The 20,717-nt window shown below is 40.4% G+C and overlaps 1 protein-coding gene across 2 annotated transcripts in view; it reads right to left on the bottom strand.

The window, feature by feature from the left end:
• LOC127433540 (GRB10-interacting GYF protein 1-like) overlaps positions 1 to 20,717 on the bottom strand; it is a 32,340-nt gene that overhangs the window by 2,656 nt on the left and 8,967 nt on the right. The window contains exons 12-23 of one of the 2 annotated variants that reach the window (XM_051685550.1): positions 20,510 to 20,637; positions 12,039 to 12,270; positions 11,747 to 11,925; positions 11,200 to 11,297; positions 11,017 to 11,117; positions 10,847 to 10,920; positions 10,445 to 10,579; positions 10,007 to 10,207; positions 9,558 to 9,739; positions 549 to 706; positions 274 to 440; positions 101 to 145 (exon numbers count right to left, since the gene is read on the bottom strand). In XM_051685550.1, coding sequence (XP_051541510.1) covers positions 101 to 145; positions 274 to 440; positions 549 to 706; positions 9,558 to 9,739; positions 10,007 to 10,207; positions 10,445 to 10,579; positions 10,847 to 10,920; positions 11,017 to 11,117; positions 11,200 to 11,297; positions 11,747 to 11,925; positions 12,039 to 12,270; positions 20,510 to 20,637 — 1,700 coding nt within the window. The remainder of the gene's footprint in view (positions 1 to 100; positions 146 to 273; positions 441 to 548; positions 707 to 9,557; positions 9,740 to 10,006; positions 10,208 to 10,444; positions 10,580 to 10,846; positions 10,921 to 11,016; positions 11,118 to 11,199; positions 11,298 to 11,746; positions 11,926 to 12,038; positions 12,271 to 20,509; positions 20,638 to 20,717) is intronic. The other variant, XM_051685551.1, reaches the window with a different exon arrangement.

The following is a 20,717-nucleotide window of genomic DNA, read 5'->3' as shown; positions in this document are numbered from 1 at the left end:
TCTCATTCTCATGAACCCAGTATCGTGTATCGTCTCGTCTCATGAGCTAAATGTATCGTCACACCCCTAGTATGTATTGTCTAAAACTGTACATATCTACCTGCAGGGGGAAGTTCATGTTCAATCCAGAGACCTCCTTGGAAAGCTGTGGAAAGATCAGCACATTCAAAATCTCATGTGCATAAATGTGCGTGTTCAATACAAATACTGTATTATATACAGAACAAACCTGGAGCAAGAACAAATTACTCATTCAGAAACCCAAACACATACCTGCTGCTGCTGTTGTCTCTGATGATTTGCTTTCTGTTTGGCACGGCGCTCCAGGAACTGCTTGGCAAACTCTTTGGCTTCAATGGTATCGCCCAGATAAATGCGGATGAAGTCATGAACTTCGTATGGTGACTCCACCTCTTTCAAATATGCCACAATGGTGGACACTACAGAGAAAATATAAAAAAGATAAAGAAAGTGAAATAAAAGACAGAAGTAATACTCTGAAAGTAGAGACCAGGAAGAAAAGGGAATGGGAGAAAGAACATAGTTACCATCCAGTGAAGAGGAGTTATTTGCAGAGGTGTTGAGAGCATGGAGCATCTGTTCACACCAAGTGGTGAAACCATCCTGAGCTTTCATCCCCTGAAGTAGCTTCAGAAGTCTATCCTCGTCATCAGTACGCTTACGGCGATTTAGCATGTACTGCTCACTGAGGACACATATATTCGAGATAAAAAAAAAAAACAAGTTCACCCAAAAATGATAATTCTCTCATATGCGGTCTCAAACTTCAATGACTTTCTTTATTCTGCTCCAAAAAGTACATAAAGGCATCATAAAGGTAATCCATACGACTCCAGTGGTTTAATCCATGTCTTCAGAAGCGATGCGATCGGTTTTGGGTGATGTATCCAAAATGATACAAAATGTATCTCCAATTGGCCCTATTGTTCTTCTAAGGCTTATTAGGGGGCCAAGCACCGAAGGTGCTGGAACCCTATTGTATCCGTTAGGATTTTCTTATTAGGGGGCCAAGCAGCAAAACTACTGGAACCCTTTAGTATTTGTACTGATTTTCTTCTTTTTCTTTTCTGCCCTAAGTGTCTGGGCGAGACCATAAGTTGTGGAGACACCAAACTTGGTAGGATGGTCCCAAATGCCAACCGCTACTCAGGTGCATAAACGCAAACCCATCTGACTCTAGAGGGCGCAATAATAAGCACTTTTACGTTTTGGCTCATATCTCCGCAACCGTGAGGGCTAAAAATCAAAATTCTTTTTTCCTGTGATTTCTTGGTCAGGCCCTACAAAATGGTTATCTCCGATTTCATTTGCGTCTATATTTTTTTTTGCCATTTTGAATTTTTTGAAAAACATACCTTTTCGTACTCCTCCTAGACGTTTGTCCGATTGGCACGGAATTTGTTATGCATCATCTACTGACCCCCTTCACAAAAATTTTTTCAAAGAATTTCGCTAAGTTAAATTGTTCCAAAGATATTAGCAAAACAGTACCTTTGGTTGAATGTGATTTGAGTTATTGATCAATATCTACTCAATGCAAATTCCAAACATAACTAAACTCGGTATATGTAGTCAGCAGGACATTTTGAAGATGTAGGCAAAGTTTCATACAGTTCTGCCAATAGGAGATGCTACAACAAAAAAAACTGTCATCACTTCACAGCCATATGAGTGACAAAGTTCAAATTAAATATGCATTTTTGGTTCAAGTGCTAACATACACTATATTGCCAAAAGTATTCACTCATCTGCCTTTAGACGCATATGAACTTAAGTGACATCCCATTCTTAATCCATAGGGTTTAATATGACATTAATATGACCCTTTGCAGCTATAACAGCTTCAACTCTCCTGGGAAGGCTTTCCACAAGGTTTAGGAGTGCGTTTATGGGAATTTTTGACCGTTCTTCCAGAAGCACATTTGTGAGGTCAGACACTGATGTTGGACGAGAAGGCCTGGCTCGCAGTCTTCGCTCTAATTCATCCCAAAGGTGCTCTATCGGGTTGAGGTCAGGACTCTGTGCAGGCCAGTCAAGTTCTTCCACACCAAACTCGCTCATCCATGTCTTTATGGACCTTGCTTTGTGCACTGGTGCGCAGTCATGTTGGAACAGGAAGGGGCCATCCCCAAATTGGAATTGTCCAAAATCTCTTGGTATGCTGAAGCATTCAGAGTTCCTTTCACTGGAACTAAGGGGCCAAGCCCAGCTCCTGAAAAACAACCCCACACCATAATCCCCCCTCCACCAAACTTCACAGTTGGCACAATGCAGTCAGACAAGTACCGTTCTCCTGGCAACTGCCAAACCCAGACTCGTCCATCAGATTGCCAGATGGAGAAGCGTGATTCGTCACTCCAGAGAACGCGTCTCCACTGCTCTAGAGTCCAGTGGCGGCGTGCTTTACACCACTGCATCCGACGCTTTGCATTGCACTTGGTGATGTATGGCTTGGATGCAGCTGCTCGGCCATGGAAACCCATTCCATGAAGCTCTCTACGCACTGTTCTTGAGCTAATCTGAAGGCCACATGAACTTTGGAGGTCTGTAGCGATTGACTCTGCAGAAAGTTGGCGACCTCTGCGCACTATGTGCCTCAGCATCCGCTGACCCCGCTCTGTTATTTTACGTGGCCTACCACTTCGTGGCTGAGTTGCTGTCATTCCCAATCGCTTCCACTTTGTTATAATACCACTGACAGTTGACTGTGGAATATTTAGTAGCAAGGAAATTTCACGACTGGACTTGTTGCACAGGTGGCATCCTATCACAGTACCATGCTGGAATTCACTGAGCTCCTGAGAGCGGCCCATTCTTTCACAAATGTTTGTAGAATCAGTCTGCATGCCTAGGTGCTTCATTTTATACACCTGTGGCCATGGAAGTGATTGGAACACCTGAATTCAATTATTTGGATGGGTGAGCGAATACTTTTGGCAATATAGTGTATTTGCCAAATCAACAAATATTGCCACCAGCGGCCAATCAAATTTCAGCACCTAATAACTCATATTGGGAAGGGCCGATGGTTATGAACTTACTGTACACAAGCAGGGTGTCTACATGAAGTGGTATAACAAAATGTGTCACACGATGGCGCTATAATTAGATAATTTGTGTTTTTGCTAGAACTGTATAGGCTAGAATAAAATTTTAAAGCTTTTCTGAATCCATCAGTGCCCCTAAATCATGTTACTTGAATTCCCATTTCTACAACAAAAGTTTTCTACGACTGCGATTTATTTGAAAAACATACTTTTTCAAACACGTCCTAGGCCATTTGTCTGATTCGCACGCAGCTTGGTATACATCATCTACAGACCCTCCTGACATAAATTTCTATGAATTTTTATGTCAAATTGTTCCGAAGATATAAATGTTTTGGGGCCTATAATGACTAATAATGACTAATTAGCCTGTATCTTGGGAGCGCAATTTTCAAACTTAAAACTTTGTACACATGGATGAGACAACACTGAGGTAACATGCCAAGTTTCGTTAATTTTTTAAACTATATATAAAAAAGCAATTTTTTACAACTGAGCTCAAAGGAGTTGAATTGTCACACCAAAATATCGGTGTCCACAGCATCTTTTCTGTCAAATTTGATTATTTTGGTCATCTCGCCATACTTGCTTGGTTCCCGACAATTTATTATAATTTCTTCAAGGTTTTCGGTACTTAGCATGCGTGAAAACTCTTGAAAATTTGCACACGCATCAAAGTTGTCGGCCATTAGGGCTGGGGGGGATGTGCAGGAGGGGCTGTGTAGCACCCCCTTGAAAATGGGCATGTAAGGGGGTTCTTAAGCACCCCCATTTTCATCTACAGTCACCAAAATTGGTACATACAGTTGAAGTCAGACGTTTACATTACCAAATACAGGTGCATCTCAATAAATTAGAATGTCGTGGAAAAGTTCATTTATTTCAGTAATTCAACTCAAATTGTGAAACTCGTGTATTAAATAAATTCAGTGCACACAGACTGAAGTAGTTTAAGTCTTTGGTTCTTTTAATTGTGATGATTTTGGCTCACATTTAACAAAAACCCACCAATTCACTATCTCAAAAAATTAGAATATGGTGACATGCCAATCAGCTAATCAACTCAAAACACCTGCAAAGGTTTCCTGAGCCTTCAAAATGGTCTCTCAGTTTGGTTCACTAGGCTACACAATCATAGGGAAGACTGCTGATCTGACAGTTGTCCAGAAGACAATCATTGACACCCTTCACAAGGAGGGTAAGCCACAAACATTCATTGCCAAAGAAGCTGGCTGTTCACAGAGTGCTGTATCCAAGCATGTTAACAGAAAGTTGAGTGGAAGGAAAAAGTGTGGAAGAAAAAGATGCACAACCAACCGAGAGAACCACAGCCTTATGAGAATTGTCAAGCAAAATCGATTCAAGAATTTGGGTGAACTTCACAAGGAATGGACTGAGGCTGGGGTCAAGGCATCAAGAGCCATCACACACAGACGTGTCAAGGAATTTGGCTACAGTTGTCGTATTCCTCTTGTTAAGCCACTGCTGAACCACAGACAACGTCAGAGGCGTCTTACCTGGGCTAAGGAGAAGAAGAACTGGACTGTTGCCCAGTGTTCCAAAGTCCTCTTTTCAGATGAGAGTAAGTTTTGTATTTCATTTGGAAACCAAGGTCCTAGAGTCTGGAGGAAGGGTGGAGAAGCTCATAGCACAAGTTGCTTGAAGTCCAGTGTTAAGTTTCCACAGTCTGTGATGATTTGGGGTGCAATGTCATCTGCTGGTGTTGGTCCATTGTGTTTTTTGAAAACCAAAGTCACTGCACCCGTTTACCAAGAAATTTTGGAGCACTTCATGCTTCCTTCTGCTGACTAGCTTTTTAAAGATGCTGATTTCATTTTTCAGCAGGATTTGGCACCTGCCCACACTGCCAAAAGCACCAAAAGTTGGTTAAATGACCATGGTGTTGGTGTACTTGACTGGCCAGCAAACTCACCAGACCTGAACCTCATAGAGAATCTATGGGGTATTGTCAAGAGGAAAATGAGAAACAAGAGACCAAAAAATGCAGATGAGCTGAAGGCCACTGTCAAAGAAACCTGGGCTTCCATACCACCTCAGCAGTGCCACAAACTGATCACCTCCATGCCACGCCGAATTGAGGCAGTAATTAAAGCAAAAGGAGCCCCTACCAAGTATTGAGTACATATACAGTAAATGAACATACTTTCCAGAAGGCCAACAATTCACTGAAAATGGTTTTTTATTGGTCTTATGATGTATTCTAATTTTTTGAGAGAGTGAATTGGTGGGTTTTTGTTAAATGTGAGCCAAAATCATCACAATTAAAAGAACCAAAGACTTAAACTACTTCAGTCTGTGTGCATTGAATTTATTTAATACACGAGTTTCACAATTTGAGTTGAATTACTGAAATAAATGAACTTTTCCACGACATTCTAATTTATTGAGATGCACCTGTACATTTAAACTCAGTTTTTCACAATTCCTGACATTTAATTGTAGAAAACATTCCCTGTCTTAGGTCAGTTGGGATCACTACTTTATTTTAAGAATGTGAAATGTCAGAATAATAGTAGAGTGAGTTATTTATTTCAGCTTTTATTCCTTTCATCACATTCCCAGTGGGTCAGAAGTTTTCATACACTTTTTTGGTAGCATTACCTTTAAATTGTTTAACTTGGGTCAAACGTTTTGGGTACCCTTCCACAAGCTTCTCACAATAAGTTGCCGGAGGCCCATTCCTCCAGACAGAACTGGTGTAAGTCAGGGTCGAAGGCCTCCTTGCTTGCACATGCTTTTTCAGTTCTGCCCACATATTTTCTATTGGACTGAGGTCAGGGCTTTGTGATGGCCACTCCAATACCTTAACTTTGTTGTCCTTAAGCCATTTTGCCACAACTTTGGAGGTATGCTTGGTGTAATTGTCCATTTGGAAAACCCATTTGCGACAGAGCTTTAACTTCCTGGCTTGTCTTGAGATGTTGCTTCAATATATCCACATCATTTTCCTTCCTCGTGATGCCATCTATTTTGTGAATTGCACTAGTCCCTCCTGCAGCAAAGCACCCCCACAACATGATGCTGCCACCCCATGCTTCACGGTTGGGATGGTGTTCTTTGGCTTGCAAGCCTCACCCTTTTTCCTCCAAACATAACGATGGTCATAATGGCCAAACAGCCAGAACAATTTTTGTTTCATCAGACCAGAGAACATTTCTTCAAAAAGTAAGATCTTTGTCCCCATGTGCACTTGTAAACTGTAGTATGTAGTCTGACTTTTTTATGGCGGTTTTGGAGCTGTGGCTTCTTCCTTGCTTAGCAGCCTTTCAGGTTATGTTGATATAGGTCTTGTTTTACTGTGGATATAGATAATTGTCTACCCGTTTCCTCCAGCATCTTCACAAGGCCCTTTGCTGTTGTTCTGGGATTGATTTGGACTTTTCGCAAACTATGTTAATCTCTTGGAGACAGAATGCGTCTCCTTCCTGAGTGGTATGACGGCTGCGTGGTCCCATGGTGTTTATACTTGCATAGTATTGTTTGTATAGATGAACTTGGTACCTTCAGGTGTTTGGAAATACCTGTAGCTCCCAAAGATGAACCAGACTTGTGGAGGCCTTGGCTGATTTCTTTTGATTTTCCCATGATGTCAAGCAAAGAGGCACTGAGTTTGATGACAGGCCTTAAAATACATCCACAGGTACACCTCCAATTAGCCTATCAGAAGCTAATTGGCTAACTGCCAAAAGGCTTAACATTTTCTGGAATTTTCCAAGCTGCTTAAAGGCACAGTTAACTTTGTGTATGTAAACTTCTGACCCACTGGAATTGTGATATAGTCAATTAAAAGTGAAACAATCTGTCTGTAAACAATTGTTGGAAAAATGACTCCTTTCATTCACAAAGTAGATGTCCTAAATGACTTGCCAAAACTATAGTTTGCTGATAAGAAATCTGAAAAATGAGTTTTAATGACTTCAACCTAAGTGTATGTAAACTTCTGACTTCAACTGTATATAGTTCTCATAAAGCAGAACAACTTTCATACAAAGTCATTCGCTCCGCCCAACAGGAAGTCAGCCATTTTGGATTTTCTAGAAATTGCAAGCTCTAAACTTTTAAATACTCCTCCTAGGGGATTCATGTGACTGGCACCGAATTTGTGCAACAACATGCCAAGACATTGTAGATGCTAAATTGTGAACAGATTTTTGATATTTTGAACAGTGTTGTCATGGCGAAGCAATACATTTATGGTGAAAAATGGAAAACAGGAAGTGCTAATATCTTCTGTGTGCATTGTGTGATTTTGATAAAAATTGAGATGCATGTTTAGTCTTGGGGGCTAATCACATGGATTTGACTATTTTGGGTCACGATCATAGCATGGAGGTCTGCAACCCGACCCGGGCCCGACAGGACCCGAGAACACCTGTGCTCTGTTTCATTCTTTGCGGTGCATCTAGATTGTTAATTTTTGTGACAACTGCACTGAAAACATTCTAAACAAGTTCAGGCTGCATAGAGGGGACTGTTGCATTGTTTCCAGTTATTCCAAATTGTTCTGCACCAGGCCGGTTGCACCAGCTATACATAAAAATTACATCTCAGTCTGGTTGTGGCGTAAATGGGCACCAAGTCACAATTTACACACTCCTAAATATTTGAGCATTGCACCATTAAACTTAGGTAGAATGTAACCCTACGTATTAATTAAATATTTACGGAAGACTCCAACCAGGAGTAACGGATGGAATTAAAAAAGCAGACTGACATTTTATGAAATCAATGAGCTCATGTTTTGCGTGACAGGCTTCAATCCTTTCGACATACAAAATGATGTTGACATTTACACTAATTTACAAGAGAGAAAACTTACTATTAAGCAGGTCTTCAGCATAAAACCGTTCTAACGGTGGAGTTTTCAGGGTGCGTCCCTGGTGTCAAGTTTCAACATATTCAAAATATATATAGGATATTAAAATGAATGTCTATTTTTCCAGCCAGTTGTATTAGTATTTATTTATCACCCCTTATTTATTTTAGATACAGTTCCTATATATTGTTATTTACATAGAGTAATATACTATTTATCAAATCTACTTTCATTATGCATCATATTTAATGGGGATATAATTTATTACAGTTGACAGTTACGTGAGCAAACGAGGTTTGAACATCAACCGTAACAAGCTCAAATTGAAATTCACGGCTTTTTAACAGTTCTGTGTACAAATTTGAAGGCTGCTTATTGGATCAATACAGGTAAACATCATATTATGCGACTACGCATTACTTTACAGAGAGTTTACGGCCTACTATCTAAGTCTTGCCTTAAGAACAGGTGGTGCAACCAAATTAAGCACTGACTTAGTTACAAACTAACTAGTAGTTACTAAGCCCTTAGTATGAACTTTACATCCCAACTTACGTGAAACCTTAAGCACAGCTGGTGCAACCCTGCCCAGGTGAAGTTTCACCGCATAAACGGTAAGGCAATGCTTTTTTCCCCTTCTGCTCAAGTGTACTAAGGGGCTGCCGTGCCTTTTTAAAACTGTGTATGTTTACTGTTTCAATACTGTTACGAATGTTGCCTATATGCTTACATAAAATATAGCCTATTGCAACAGTACTTGCTAGGAGAAGAAATTAGATAGTAAGCAATTTCAGGTTGGGTTCAGGCTTAAGATCTGACGGTATCATTCGGGTTGCGTAGGGCCAAATGGTCTCGGGTACGGGTTGGGTTTCATTTTAAGGCCCGTGCAGACCTCTATCATAGCACCACCACCAAAAGGCAGCAGGAAGTGTGGCTCTTACAACAGACTTTAAAATAGTCCTCTTACATTTACTCAAATTGCTTCAAAATTGTTTACAATAATGTCAAATGCATGTGTCCACCTTGCATTGTTTTCCGAAAGCCACCAGGTGGAAATGGACCAGTTGTGCTTGGGCCCATCATCACTGCTTGCAGCTATATTTTACTATAAATCGTGGCATCTGCAGTCTCCTTGACGATCATGATTTGAAGCTCGGTTACACGTCCTTGTGCTTGACACATGCACAGAACAAGTGTACAGCGCATGTACATAGTTAGAGCAGGTGTACAGAGCTGTGCATGCATCAAGCACGAGAACATGTAAGTGTAATGATCATGCCTTGGAGACTACAGATGTCAAGATTTATAGTGAAAAAGGAAATACTGTATTTTGGTCTGTTCTCTTCCGAAACCCATTGTGTCACTTCAAAAGACATGGATTAAGCCACTCGAGTCGTATGTATTACATTTATGATGCCTTAATGTCCTTTTTAGACTTTTAAAGTGTTGGACCACATTGACATGCATTGTATGGATATAAATTCTTCATATAATATCTTTGTTTGTGTTCCACAGAAGAAGAAAGTCATACGAGTTTGAGACAACATAAGGGTGAGTAAATGAGATGTTAATCATTTTTGGGTAAACTACTTTAAGGGTGTGCCAAAAAAATATTGGTTAATTATTCGTTTTGTGAGTGAAAGTTTGTGTACCTGAGAGAGGGGCTGCTGCGGCTGTTCTTCAGGCCGATGTTGCGATGGCTGGTTTGGTTCTTCATGGCCTCATCCCACATGCCCATAGCAGGGTTGCTACCTCCAACCTTCCCTTCCATGCCAGATCCTACCCTCATCCCTGCTGAGCCATCACCCCACTGGCCCATCGTCAAACCTCCATGCTAAATGAAACACACACAAACAGCGTTAAAGCAACATCAGGTGGAACCACATTCCAAGTAATTTCCTTCAAACAGTAAGCAAAAAATAAAAAATAAAACAGAATAAAGACAATAATAAGAGAATAAAAAAGCTATTGTATTAAAGCAGACAGAATGCACTTCAATTTTCAAATCTTGAAAGTATTTTTTTTTTTTTTTTTTAATGTAATGCATTTAAATTTATTTTTAAACAGTTGAAGTGCTCGTGAGGATGTAGGATGTTCTTACTCTTTGCTGCTGAGCTCTCTGCTGCTGCTGTTTGTGAAGCCTCTCTGCCTCCATCTCCAGAAGTCCCATGCTCTTTCCTGTGGCCTTGCCCAGAGATAGAGCTCCTGCCTGGCTTCCACTCCACCCTGCACCCCCTGATACATTCTGCTGCTGGCTCTGCTGAAATAACTTCATGATCAACTCCTGCTGCTGACGGCACTGCTGTAAAATACAAACGTTACACATGATAAATTCCATTAGTAACAAACATGCATGTATGTTATATATCCATCACACAGGATAATTCCAAACCAAACATGTAAATGCACTTTTAAGCCATAAAACGTCACGTATCCCTAAACATATAAAATTAAAAACCTAAATACGTACATTCAATTTTGTTTACATTTGGCTGGTATAAAGGTGTAAAACTTGTGGTCTAGAGGAGAGGTTGCTCACCTGTTTTCGTCTATAAAGTTCCTCCTCCTCTCTCCTCTTCTGTTCCTCCTGCTGCCGACGCTTTTCCTCCCTTCGTTTCCTCTCCTCCTCTTCGCGCTTCACCCTGAGTTCAGCTTCACGCCTGTCCTGCTGGATCTAACACATGGCCGGAACAGATACAATTATTGTAATGTGATAAAGATTATGTTTAAGCATTCATATGAAACATGATCGCCCAGCTGTTTGAGGGTTTGAGTCATATTTATAAGCAGTATTAAGACTTCACAGCCCTGCTTGTTCATCATTGTGACCTTAAGACATCCCCCAAAATACTCCAGTGGAAATGAATGTTTTACTGCAAAAAAAGATAAAAGCATGTGCTGAAAGGAATATTTATTACTGAGTAATACATATATCTCTTACTTTCTGCAAATGTTCAAGGGTTGGACCCTGAGCAGAGTTACTCATGGTTAAGTCCCACAGACTGTTCTCACCGCCTACAACAAACCAAAGAACCAACAGCTGGAGCAACAGAACTTTACAGAATAAATTTGCCATTAAATGTTAATTAAGTAAAAAATAGTATTTTGTACCCAACTGCTGAGAGACTGAGGTAGGCATCTCCCACAAGGGCCCGGTGTCTGGCACTGACATTGACCTGTTCATAGCAGGCATTATTCCAGTCTCCCCACACCTGAAAATAAATACACATCACTCACAAACCCAAAATACATGCACACCTGTGCATCTGAGACATTCTCACAGGTTGCAAGTACCTGTTTATGTGCTGAAATCTCATCTGAAGTTGTTGGTACAAAGCTGCAGTGGCAGCTTGTTCTAACTGTTTCTTTAACAGCTCCTGGTCCATGTTCCCCTAAGGAGACAGACAGGAAACAGACAGGTAAATGTATTATTTATAATTAGAACATGGAGCATTGCTTAATTTACTTCTATTAACTACATATTTAGATTTAATATTAGATATCATGCTTGGATGAGCCACGTTCTATGCTGTTGTAATAAAGCTGATAAACCCAGAACCACAACCACATTTCAGTTGAATTCTATATTCATCCTCCAAGTTGCTATGTTATTATTAGGCTAATACACTACATTTCTTGGTGGAAGAATTGTTTATTCTGATTTTATTAATGATAAATGTAACTAGTTATTGGTTTCTTTCATGATATTGCAGTTGCCACAGTTTTATAAAAGCAATAAGCCATGAGAGACCAATGTTAAGGGGTGTTCTTATAAAAAATAAATAAACATATTACAGAGGGTTTTTAAAAACATTGTTAATGCCATTTTTGCATATTTCACCTTTTTCCTTACCAGCAGGGGAGGAGGGGAAGGGCCAGGAGAGAAAGGCACACGCCCCCACATCTTGATGACTTCACCCAAGGGCTGAAATCCCTCATCACAGCCACGTTTGACCAGCAGGGTCATGGCAAAATAACCTGCCTGAAACCACTCACACATCTCCACAGTATTGAATGGACCTGAGAGAGAGAGATAATCAAGTCACCCAAACAATTTAGACAGTGAACATGGCATTAATGAAATCATTAAATGCCCCGAGTCAAGAACATTTACTTGCTTGAGAGAGCGTTACCTTGAATCTCTCCTTGAGGGTCTTTGTAGAACCACTTCATGGCGGACTCGTGGGAGAGGGGCAGAGCGCTGGCAGAATGTGGGAGCATATGTGGGGTGGAATGAGAGTGCGTGTGCGCAGTGGGGTGTGTGAGTGTGTGTGCCACAGTGATGTGGCTCTCCTGAAGTGCTTGAGTAAAACATTCCTCCTCGAGGGACGTATCCTGCAGAGACGCCACCATTTTTTCAGCCTCCTTTAAACAGACCAGACAGAATTTGTTGCAAAGAACAATGATTAATGGGAAGAAGGGTTGCAAATTTTAAGACAAAATTTATATTGCAAAAATAATACACTGTAAGTGGTGAACAGCTTGAAACAAAAAAAAAATGCAAGACACATTTTTCTTTAATCAAAGCTTTATACCAATGAGCCAAAACATTGACCACTCACAGATGAAGCGAATAAAGCTGACCACATGTCAAGGTCTGGATTGATTAGATGGTAAGTGAACAATCAGTTCTCGTAGTCAATGTGTTGAATGCAGGAGAAATGGGCAGGAGTAAAGACCTGAGTGACTTTGACAAGGGCCAAATTGTTATGTCCAGATGACTGGGTCAGAGCATCTCTGAAATGGCAAGGCTTGTGGGTTGCTCCCGGTCAGCAGTGGAGAGTACCTACCGACAGTGGTCTGAGGAGGGACAGACCACAAACCGGCAACAGGGTGTTGGGTGCCCAAGGCTCATCGATGCATAAGGGCAACGAAGGCTATCCTGTCTGGTCCGAAATGACAGAAGGTCTACTGTGGCACAAGTCACAGAAAATTTTAATGATGGTTACAGGAGGAAAGTGTCAAAACACACAGTGCATCGCATCCTGCTGTGTATGGGGCTGCGTAGCCACAGACAGGTCAGAGTGCCCATGATGACCCCTCTCCACCATCAAAAGTATCTACCATGGGCACGCAAGGGTTGGAACTGGACCTTGGAGCAGTGGAAGAAGGTCGCCTGGTCCGATGAGTCCCGTTTTCTTTTACATCATGTGGACTGCTGTGTACGTTGTTTACCTGGGGAAGTGATGGCACCAGGATGCACTGTAGGAAGATGACAAGACGGTGAAGGAAGTGTGATGCTCTGGGCAATGTTCTGCTGGGAAACCCTGGGTCCGGCCATTCATGTGGACGTCAATTTGACATGTGCCACCTACCTAAACATCGTTGCAGACTAGGTATACCCCTTCATGGCAATGGTATTCCCTGATGGCAATGGCCTCTTTCAGCAGGATAATGCACCCTGCCACACTGCACACATTGTTCGTGAATGGTTTGAGGAACATGATGAAGAGTTCAAGGTGTTGCCCTGTAGGACTGGGTGATAGGACGATGTTATCGGATATCGACAATGTCTTAAAAAGATCCCAATTGCGACACTCATTGACAGACGATGATCGACAATATTGGGAAATGGCAAAACCATGGATCTGGGAAGTCGGCAAATATATTAAACAGTAGCCCAGCGTGTGAAACTAGCACCTGCCAACCGCAAAATGCGACGAGGCTGAATCCAGTCCGCAAGCTCCTCGTCCAAATTTATTTAATGTGCTGGTAATTTTGCTCATCTACCCGCAACAGGCGGGCGACCTGTAAGACGTCTCGGAGTGACACATGACAAGAAATGCTGTTAGTCACAAAGACATGCGCTTGAAGAAACACACTTTATTATATTTTTAAGAACAGACAAAAGAAAAGCCGTCAGTGCTTGTGTCTGATTTGCTGTTTGCTCAGAGGTGTGCAGCACAAGCCTGTCTTGTGGAACAAGCACATGTAAAGAGTTTTCACTCTTTTTTTTCTCTTTTTCATTAATCTGAAAACTTTTGCAAGAATAATGTTGTGTATGAGAATGCTGAAAAATTATCTCTGATCATCTCAGTAGGTGCTGGGAGTATAGTTCACTTTATTTCCATGCAGTTAGCATGCATTGTGAACACAGCTCTGCAGGTTCAAAGATAAAAGTGATTAAATCATAAAGTAATACAAGTCACATTCACCTTGAAGCTAAAATTTAGTTCTAGTTTCTTTTCTTTGGGCAGCATTAACTGTATTACCAAAATGCAATACAAACACAAATTTGATAAGAACACACATTTGGCAGCATTATTTTGGGAACACAGGGGAATTTATTAGGCTTATTATGATTATTATTGTCTTTACATGTACAGTTGAAGTCAGCAGTTTACATACACCATAGCCAAATATATTTAAACCAAGTTTTTCACAATTCCTGACATTTAATCATAGAAAACATTTCCTGTCTTAGGTCCAGAGTTGTAGAGGTCCAAAAAACATTTCGGAGGTCTTGGCTGATTTCTTTTTCAAGCAAAGAGGCACTGAGTTTGAAGGTAGGCCTTAAAATACACCTCCAATTCAGTACACCTATCAGAAGCTAATTGTCTAAAGGCTTGACATCATTTTGTGGTATTTTCCAAGCTGATTAAAGGCACAGTTAACTTAGTGTATGTAAACTTCTGACCCACTGGATTTGTGATATAGTCAATTAAAAGTGAAACAATTTGTCTGTACACAATTGTTGGAAAAAGTACTTGTGTCATGCACAAAGTAGATGTCCTAAAGTACTTGCAAAAACTATCATTTGCTAATATTAAATCAGTGGAGTGGTTAATAAATTAGTTAATGTCTTCAACATAAGTATATGTAAACTTCTGACTTCAACTGTGTAATTGTCTTTAGTTCTTAATCTGTAGGCTATTAGAAATTTTCCACCTGGTGTCCTTGACGGATATTTGCATGATGGCAAATATAGCCGTTGGAGACGGTAAATGTTTAAATAAGGTGGTTGATCACTTCGTTATTTTACTGCTTTTTTTGTTTAAACTGCAATTTGAATTAATAAATTACTTATGTTTTTCGTGGTTCAATAAATTAATGACATTTTTTATCATTAACAATTTTTATTGATTCCATAAATTCAAGTCTCTCTCCCATAACTTAAGAGATGTTAAAACCCCGTCCCCTAGACTCTGAATTAGCCAGGAATAGTACGCTGAAGCTTCATGACCTTTTCTAAAAGCAGCAAGCACCATCTCAAGAGTGTCTGCCGCTTTAAGGGTCTGCGTACTACACCCAAAGGTGGTACAGTGTAGACGACGCAGCTGTAAGTACCTGCAGAAATATAAAACTGTTGTATTATATTTTCAAAGGATCTCAATGCTCCAATTTCATACAGGTCACCCAGCATAGTAACATACTTCTCAATCCATTCTGTCCAGCAGAAAGGGGACTTGTTAATGCACAATTTAGGGTTCAACCAAATACTTGCGGCAATGTTCAGGTAAATGTCCGAATTGAACACGCAGGAAACTTTTGTCCGCACTAAATGCATGCGAGATAACAGGATGTGTCTTTACTTCTCCGGGCAGCTTGGTAAAAAGACTTTGCAATGGCAAGATAGGGGCAAGGACCTCTTGTTCATTAAAGAGCCAGGGAGGGGCTCTCTCAGGTGGAAGCCAAAAGCATAATAGTAAACAAAATCTTGGGGAGACCTAACCCACCTTTGTCAATTGGCCCATGTAACTTACTGAAAGGCGTTTACCATTCCAAATAAAGGATTTAACTATACTATCAAATTGTTTAAAATAAAGAGGGGAATTTCAATGGGGAGAGACTGTAGTAGGTAGTTGAATTTTGGATTACAATTCATTTTTATAACATTAACCTTCCCAGATAGATAGTGTACATAGATAAATGTAATGAATCCCACCTGTCCACATCACTCGAAAACCTTTTTATTAAAGGGTGAAATTAACTAACTAAATCACTCAAATTTTCTGGAAATAAAATGCCCAAATACTTAATGCCCTGCTTGGGCCACTGGAAGGCACCCAGTTGAAAAGCCATTACAGGGCAATACGCTGTCAGATCCAAAGCTTTGGATTTAGTCCAATTCACTCTATATCCTGAGAATTTAAAAAAGGAATTAATAAATCTCTGGAAGCAAGACATAGATCTAGTAGGGTTGGAGACAAATAAAATATCGTCTGCGTAAAGCAAAAGCTTATGCACCACACCTCCCACCATCACCCCTGGAAAATCATCATCCTTTCTTATCACAGCTGCTAATAGTTCCAGGGCAAGTCAGAACAATAAGGTGCCCCTATCCAGAACAAAATAATCTGAAATTAATCAATTCGTTTGAACCGCCGCTACCGGGTGTCTATAAAGTAACTTAATCCACCCAATAAAAGTACTCCCGAACCCGTACATTTCCAAAATCTTAAAAAGATAATCCCATTCCACCATATCAAATGCCTTTTCAACGTCAAGTGTGATGGCAGCGACCGGAGTCTGATCGTTCGCCACTGCCCACATGACATTAATGAAACGCCTAATGTTAGCAGAAGAGTTACGGCCCCGAATAAACCACACCTGATCTATATGTATAAGAGATGTCATAACTTTACTAAATCGGTTAGCCAAAATTTTTGACAATATTTTCATGTCTAGCTGGATCAAGGAAATTGGACGGTAACTCTTACACTCGCTTGGATCTTTGTCCTTTTTAAGAATCAGACTGATCCAGGTTTGCGTCATGGTTGGCGGAAGCTTACCATTCTTTAATGATTCCGTATAAACTTCTAGCAAATGTGGAGCCAGTTCTGTAGCATAAGATCTAAACAATTCAGTGGAAAAGCCGTCTGGCCCCAGAGCCTTGCCTAAAGGCAAGGCCTTAATTACCTTGTCAAGCTCCTCCAAGGTTATCTCAGAATCAAGAGAATTTGTTTGCTCAGTCGTCAGTTTAGGAAGTTCTAATGGTTCCACAAGGTTTCTAACATCCTCATCAGTAGACAAAGACTTGAAACTATAGAGATCATGACAGAATACTTTAAAAGCATTATTAAGATCAATGGCTGAGGTAAATATTTCACCACCAGCAGATTTCACTGAGGGAATGGTAGAAAAAGACTCTCTCTGTTTTATACAGTACTGTGCAAAAGTTTTAAGCACTTGTGAAACATTTTGAGTCTTCAAAAATAATGACATAAATAGTTTTCATTTATCATTTAATGTCATACAAAGTCCAGTAAACATTAAAAAAAAAAAGCTAAATCAATATTTGGTGTGACCACCTTTGCCTTTAAAACAGCACCAATTCTCCTAGGTACACCTGGACACAGTTTTTCTTGGTTGTTGACAGATAGGATGTTCCAAGCTTCTTGGAGAATTTGCCACATTTCTTCTATTAAGGCTGTCTCAATTGCTTCTGTCTCCATGTAATCTCAGACTGACATGATGTTCAGTGGGGGGTTTTGTGGGGGCTATGACATCTGTTGCAGGGCTCCCTGTTCTTTTATTCTAATCTTTTCTATTTGCAAAAGTAATGTTTAGGAGTCTAACATTTATATTTCCTATTAACACACTAAAGCTGAAGATATAAATAACCATCTTAAGACAAATGGTTTTGTGAAACATCTTATATGCCTAAGACTTTTGCACAGTACTGTATATCTAGCCAGAGGTTTTCCTGCCTTGTCCCCTGACTGAAAGTATGACTGTCTTGCCCTGAATAGCCAAAACTCTACCTTCTGCGACAAAATAGTATTATATCTGTATTTCAATCGGGTCAATTCCCTGAGGCCATTAGACGACATTCGGCACTTCAGCTCTGCCTTGGCACTTTTAATATTCCCTTCCAATTCCACGAGTTCTTGTGCTTTGGATGTTTTGGTGAACGAGGCATACTGTATGATCCGGCCCCTAAGGACCGCCTTAAGTGCCTCCCAAGCCACACCCACAGAGGATACTGAGGACCAGTTGGTCTCCAAGTAGACACTGATCCCAGACTTTAGCATTTGTTGGAATTCAGGATTTTGCAAAAGGAATACATTAAAGCGCCAACTATATGATTTCCTTTTCTCCATATGTGGCAACACCTCTAAAAACCCCAGGGTGTGATCTGAGACTAAAATGTTTCCAACTGAGCAATCAGCAACAGATGAAATGAGGGACTTTAGATATATATATAAAAAAATAAAAAAAAAGATCTAGAGTAAATCTTATGGACTGATGAAAAAAATTCATAGTCCCTCCCAGATGGGTTCAAAAGTCTCCAAATATATGTAAGACCAAGATTCTTTACACATCCTGTGACGCGTCAATTTTGCTCTAGGGGGCTTGCACACTTTTGCTTCATTATGATCTAGGACTGAGTCCATCAAAAGATTAAAGTCTACAGCGGCATGCAACATGCCAGCGGCATGCAACATCCCTTCAAGATCTATAAAAAAGCCCTGATCATCAACGTTAGGAGCATAAATATTAGCCAAAATAAGACTTTGCCCCTGAATTTCAGCTAAAACAATGAGTCTTCCTAATTTAGCTTTAATCTGTTAGACATTTGAATTGTAGATATTTACTTATCAGTGTAATGACTCCCCTGCTCTTACTAGAGCCAGCACTATAGAAAACATCCCCACCCCATATCTTCCCAAATTTTTCAGCTTCCTGCAGATAAAGATAAGTTTCTTGAAGAAACAATATATATTATTTCTTACGCTCAAAATTACACAGCAAAAGATAATCTATAAAACAAACTCCAGCCAATAGGCGGAATAAGCACAAAAACTGTCCTGAAGGTGTGATACTCTACAAAATAAACTCCAGCTGCTAAGCGGAACCAACACAAAAAGAGCGCGCAGATTACGAAAACAATCAAGCGAATATTCAGTGAGCCGACCCACTCAACTGCACGAGTACAACAAGATGACTTACTCCATTAAATTTATGAAGGACATTGCTTGCTGTGGGCATGTTAATGTTTTACAGCCATCCTTAGCATCTATTCTCAATTTGGCCAGGAATATCAGTGCAAAAGAGACCTTTCGTTGATGTAAAAGTTTCTTGCATTCCTTGAATCGATCATGTTTTTCTCGTCGAATTCGCAAAGTCTGGGAACAAGAAAATGCTGTGGTTCTTCCAAGAAAGCTTTCCTTTACTCCTTGCCTTACACAACACAAGATCTTTATCGGATGCTCTCAGAAATTTTGCTGTGGTTCTTCCAAGAAAGCCTTCCTTTACTCCTTGCCTTACACAATACAAGATCTTTATCGGATGATCTCAGAAATTTGGCAGAATTGATTGGAACCCCATGAGCTCGCTCAAATTCGAGCTTATGGCCTGCTATGTCGAGCAGATTCGGAAAGAGTCCATCCAGGAACTTCAACATATCCTGTCCCTCTTCACCCTCAGGAACTCCTCCAACTTCTCCCAGACACACTCCAAATCCACCTTGGTTGCTAGCGGATTAGCAGATAATTCCCTCTCCGATGACTCCAGGTGTTTGATCTGTTTCTCAACATCCCCCACTCTTGTAACCACATCAGAGAACTTCGCCTCCATGGCAGTGATCGATCGACGCATCACAGCAAGAACCTCCAAGTCAGCAACAACCTCCGTCAAGCATTGCCGACATGTACAGCATCTCTCGCCGCATTTCCCGCACCTCCCCAACTAAGTGAACTCCCAGGCTTGTGGCCTGCTTGGGAGCATCAGCTTGAGCACGTAAGTGTCTTTTAATGTCTCCAGAGCCCGCGGATTTTGAATTCTTTGACATATTGTCCTCCTAGAACAGTTATGGAACAGAGTGTATCGAATCTCACCGGTTTATATTATTAAAAGTATTAAAACAAGCAAAGTGCGCAAAGCTCGCCGTTCACATCCTTCTGATCCTTGCATGACATCACGAGACCCCCAACGAATACGTTTTTTAAAGCAAAATCAATAAAGCAAATCTCATCAGTGTATATACAGTTTGATTTTTGACTGACCAACCGTTCTAATGCAAACTTGAAAACGTCAACATCTAAGAAAAAATCCTTACTGTAGAAGGAAACGTGAAAACATGAAACCTAGCCTACGGTTTAAATATCATTATGAAATGCAAGTATTGGTATTTTCCTCTTAATATATTGTCAGTTCAGTGTATTTTTAATACATTCAGGCTGTTTTAATTAATTTACATTAACTTACTATTAATAATAACTTGTATAGTAGACAGATTAGATTTCATTAAAACTTCACGCTGTAGACCGTGGGATATTTCAATATTTTAATTAAGTCAAATAATAACACACTGTGTGAATATTTAATAAACATACCTCTACACTGGTGACTGTAAATGTACCTCATGCTCTCCCGGTGAGAACTGACGTGATTGCTATCATTTTGTACTTAAACACACGATCTCGGTCTATGCAATAAACATAATGTTTATCTATAGATTAACGCTTCATAATTACATTGACCCCCACCCCCCACCCATTCATCTTTACAAGCTGCATCTTTATAAGCTTAATCAAATTATTAACGCTGAATAATCGATCATTGATACAGTTCTTTCTTTGAGATAGTTATTCTACGGTCAACCATTTTCGCATTGTTCATTGTACCATAAGTGACAAAACACGTCAGCAAACAAACTGACCTGCTGAAGGTGCTTCATGCCATCTTCTTCCTCAGTGTCCCCCCCTATTGTTGGGAGGTCAGTACCACTGGAAAGAGGAGGGGATGAGTTCTGTGTTTGCTGTGTGCTGCCATCTGCCGGAGCTGCACCTACATGAACACAAACTCTGTCTTAATTCTGAGTGTTCTGCATTGCATGTCCATTGCATTCAATGGTAAACGTAGCCTAA

The sequence above is a fragment of the Myxocyprinus asiaticus genome, chromosome 43, assembly GCF_019703515.2.
Source record: "Myxocyprinus asiaticus isolate MX2 ecotype Aquarium Trade chromosome 43, UBuf_Myxa_2, whole genome shotgun sequence".
In the NCBI taxonomy this organism is placed as follows: domain Eukaryota; kingdom Metazoa; phylum Chordata; class Actinopteri; order Cypriniformes; family Catostomidae; genus Myxocyprinus; species Myxocyprinus asiaticus.
This window is presented reverse-complemented; position numbering and strand designations above follow the sequence as displayed.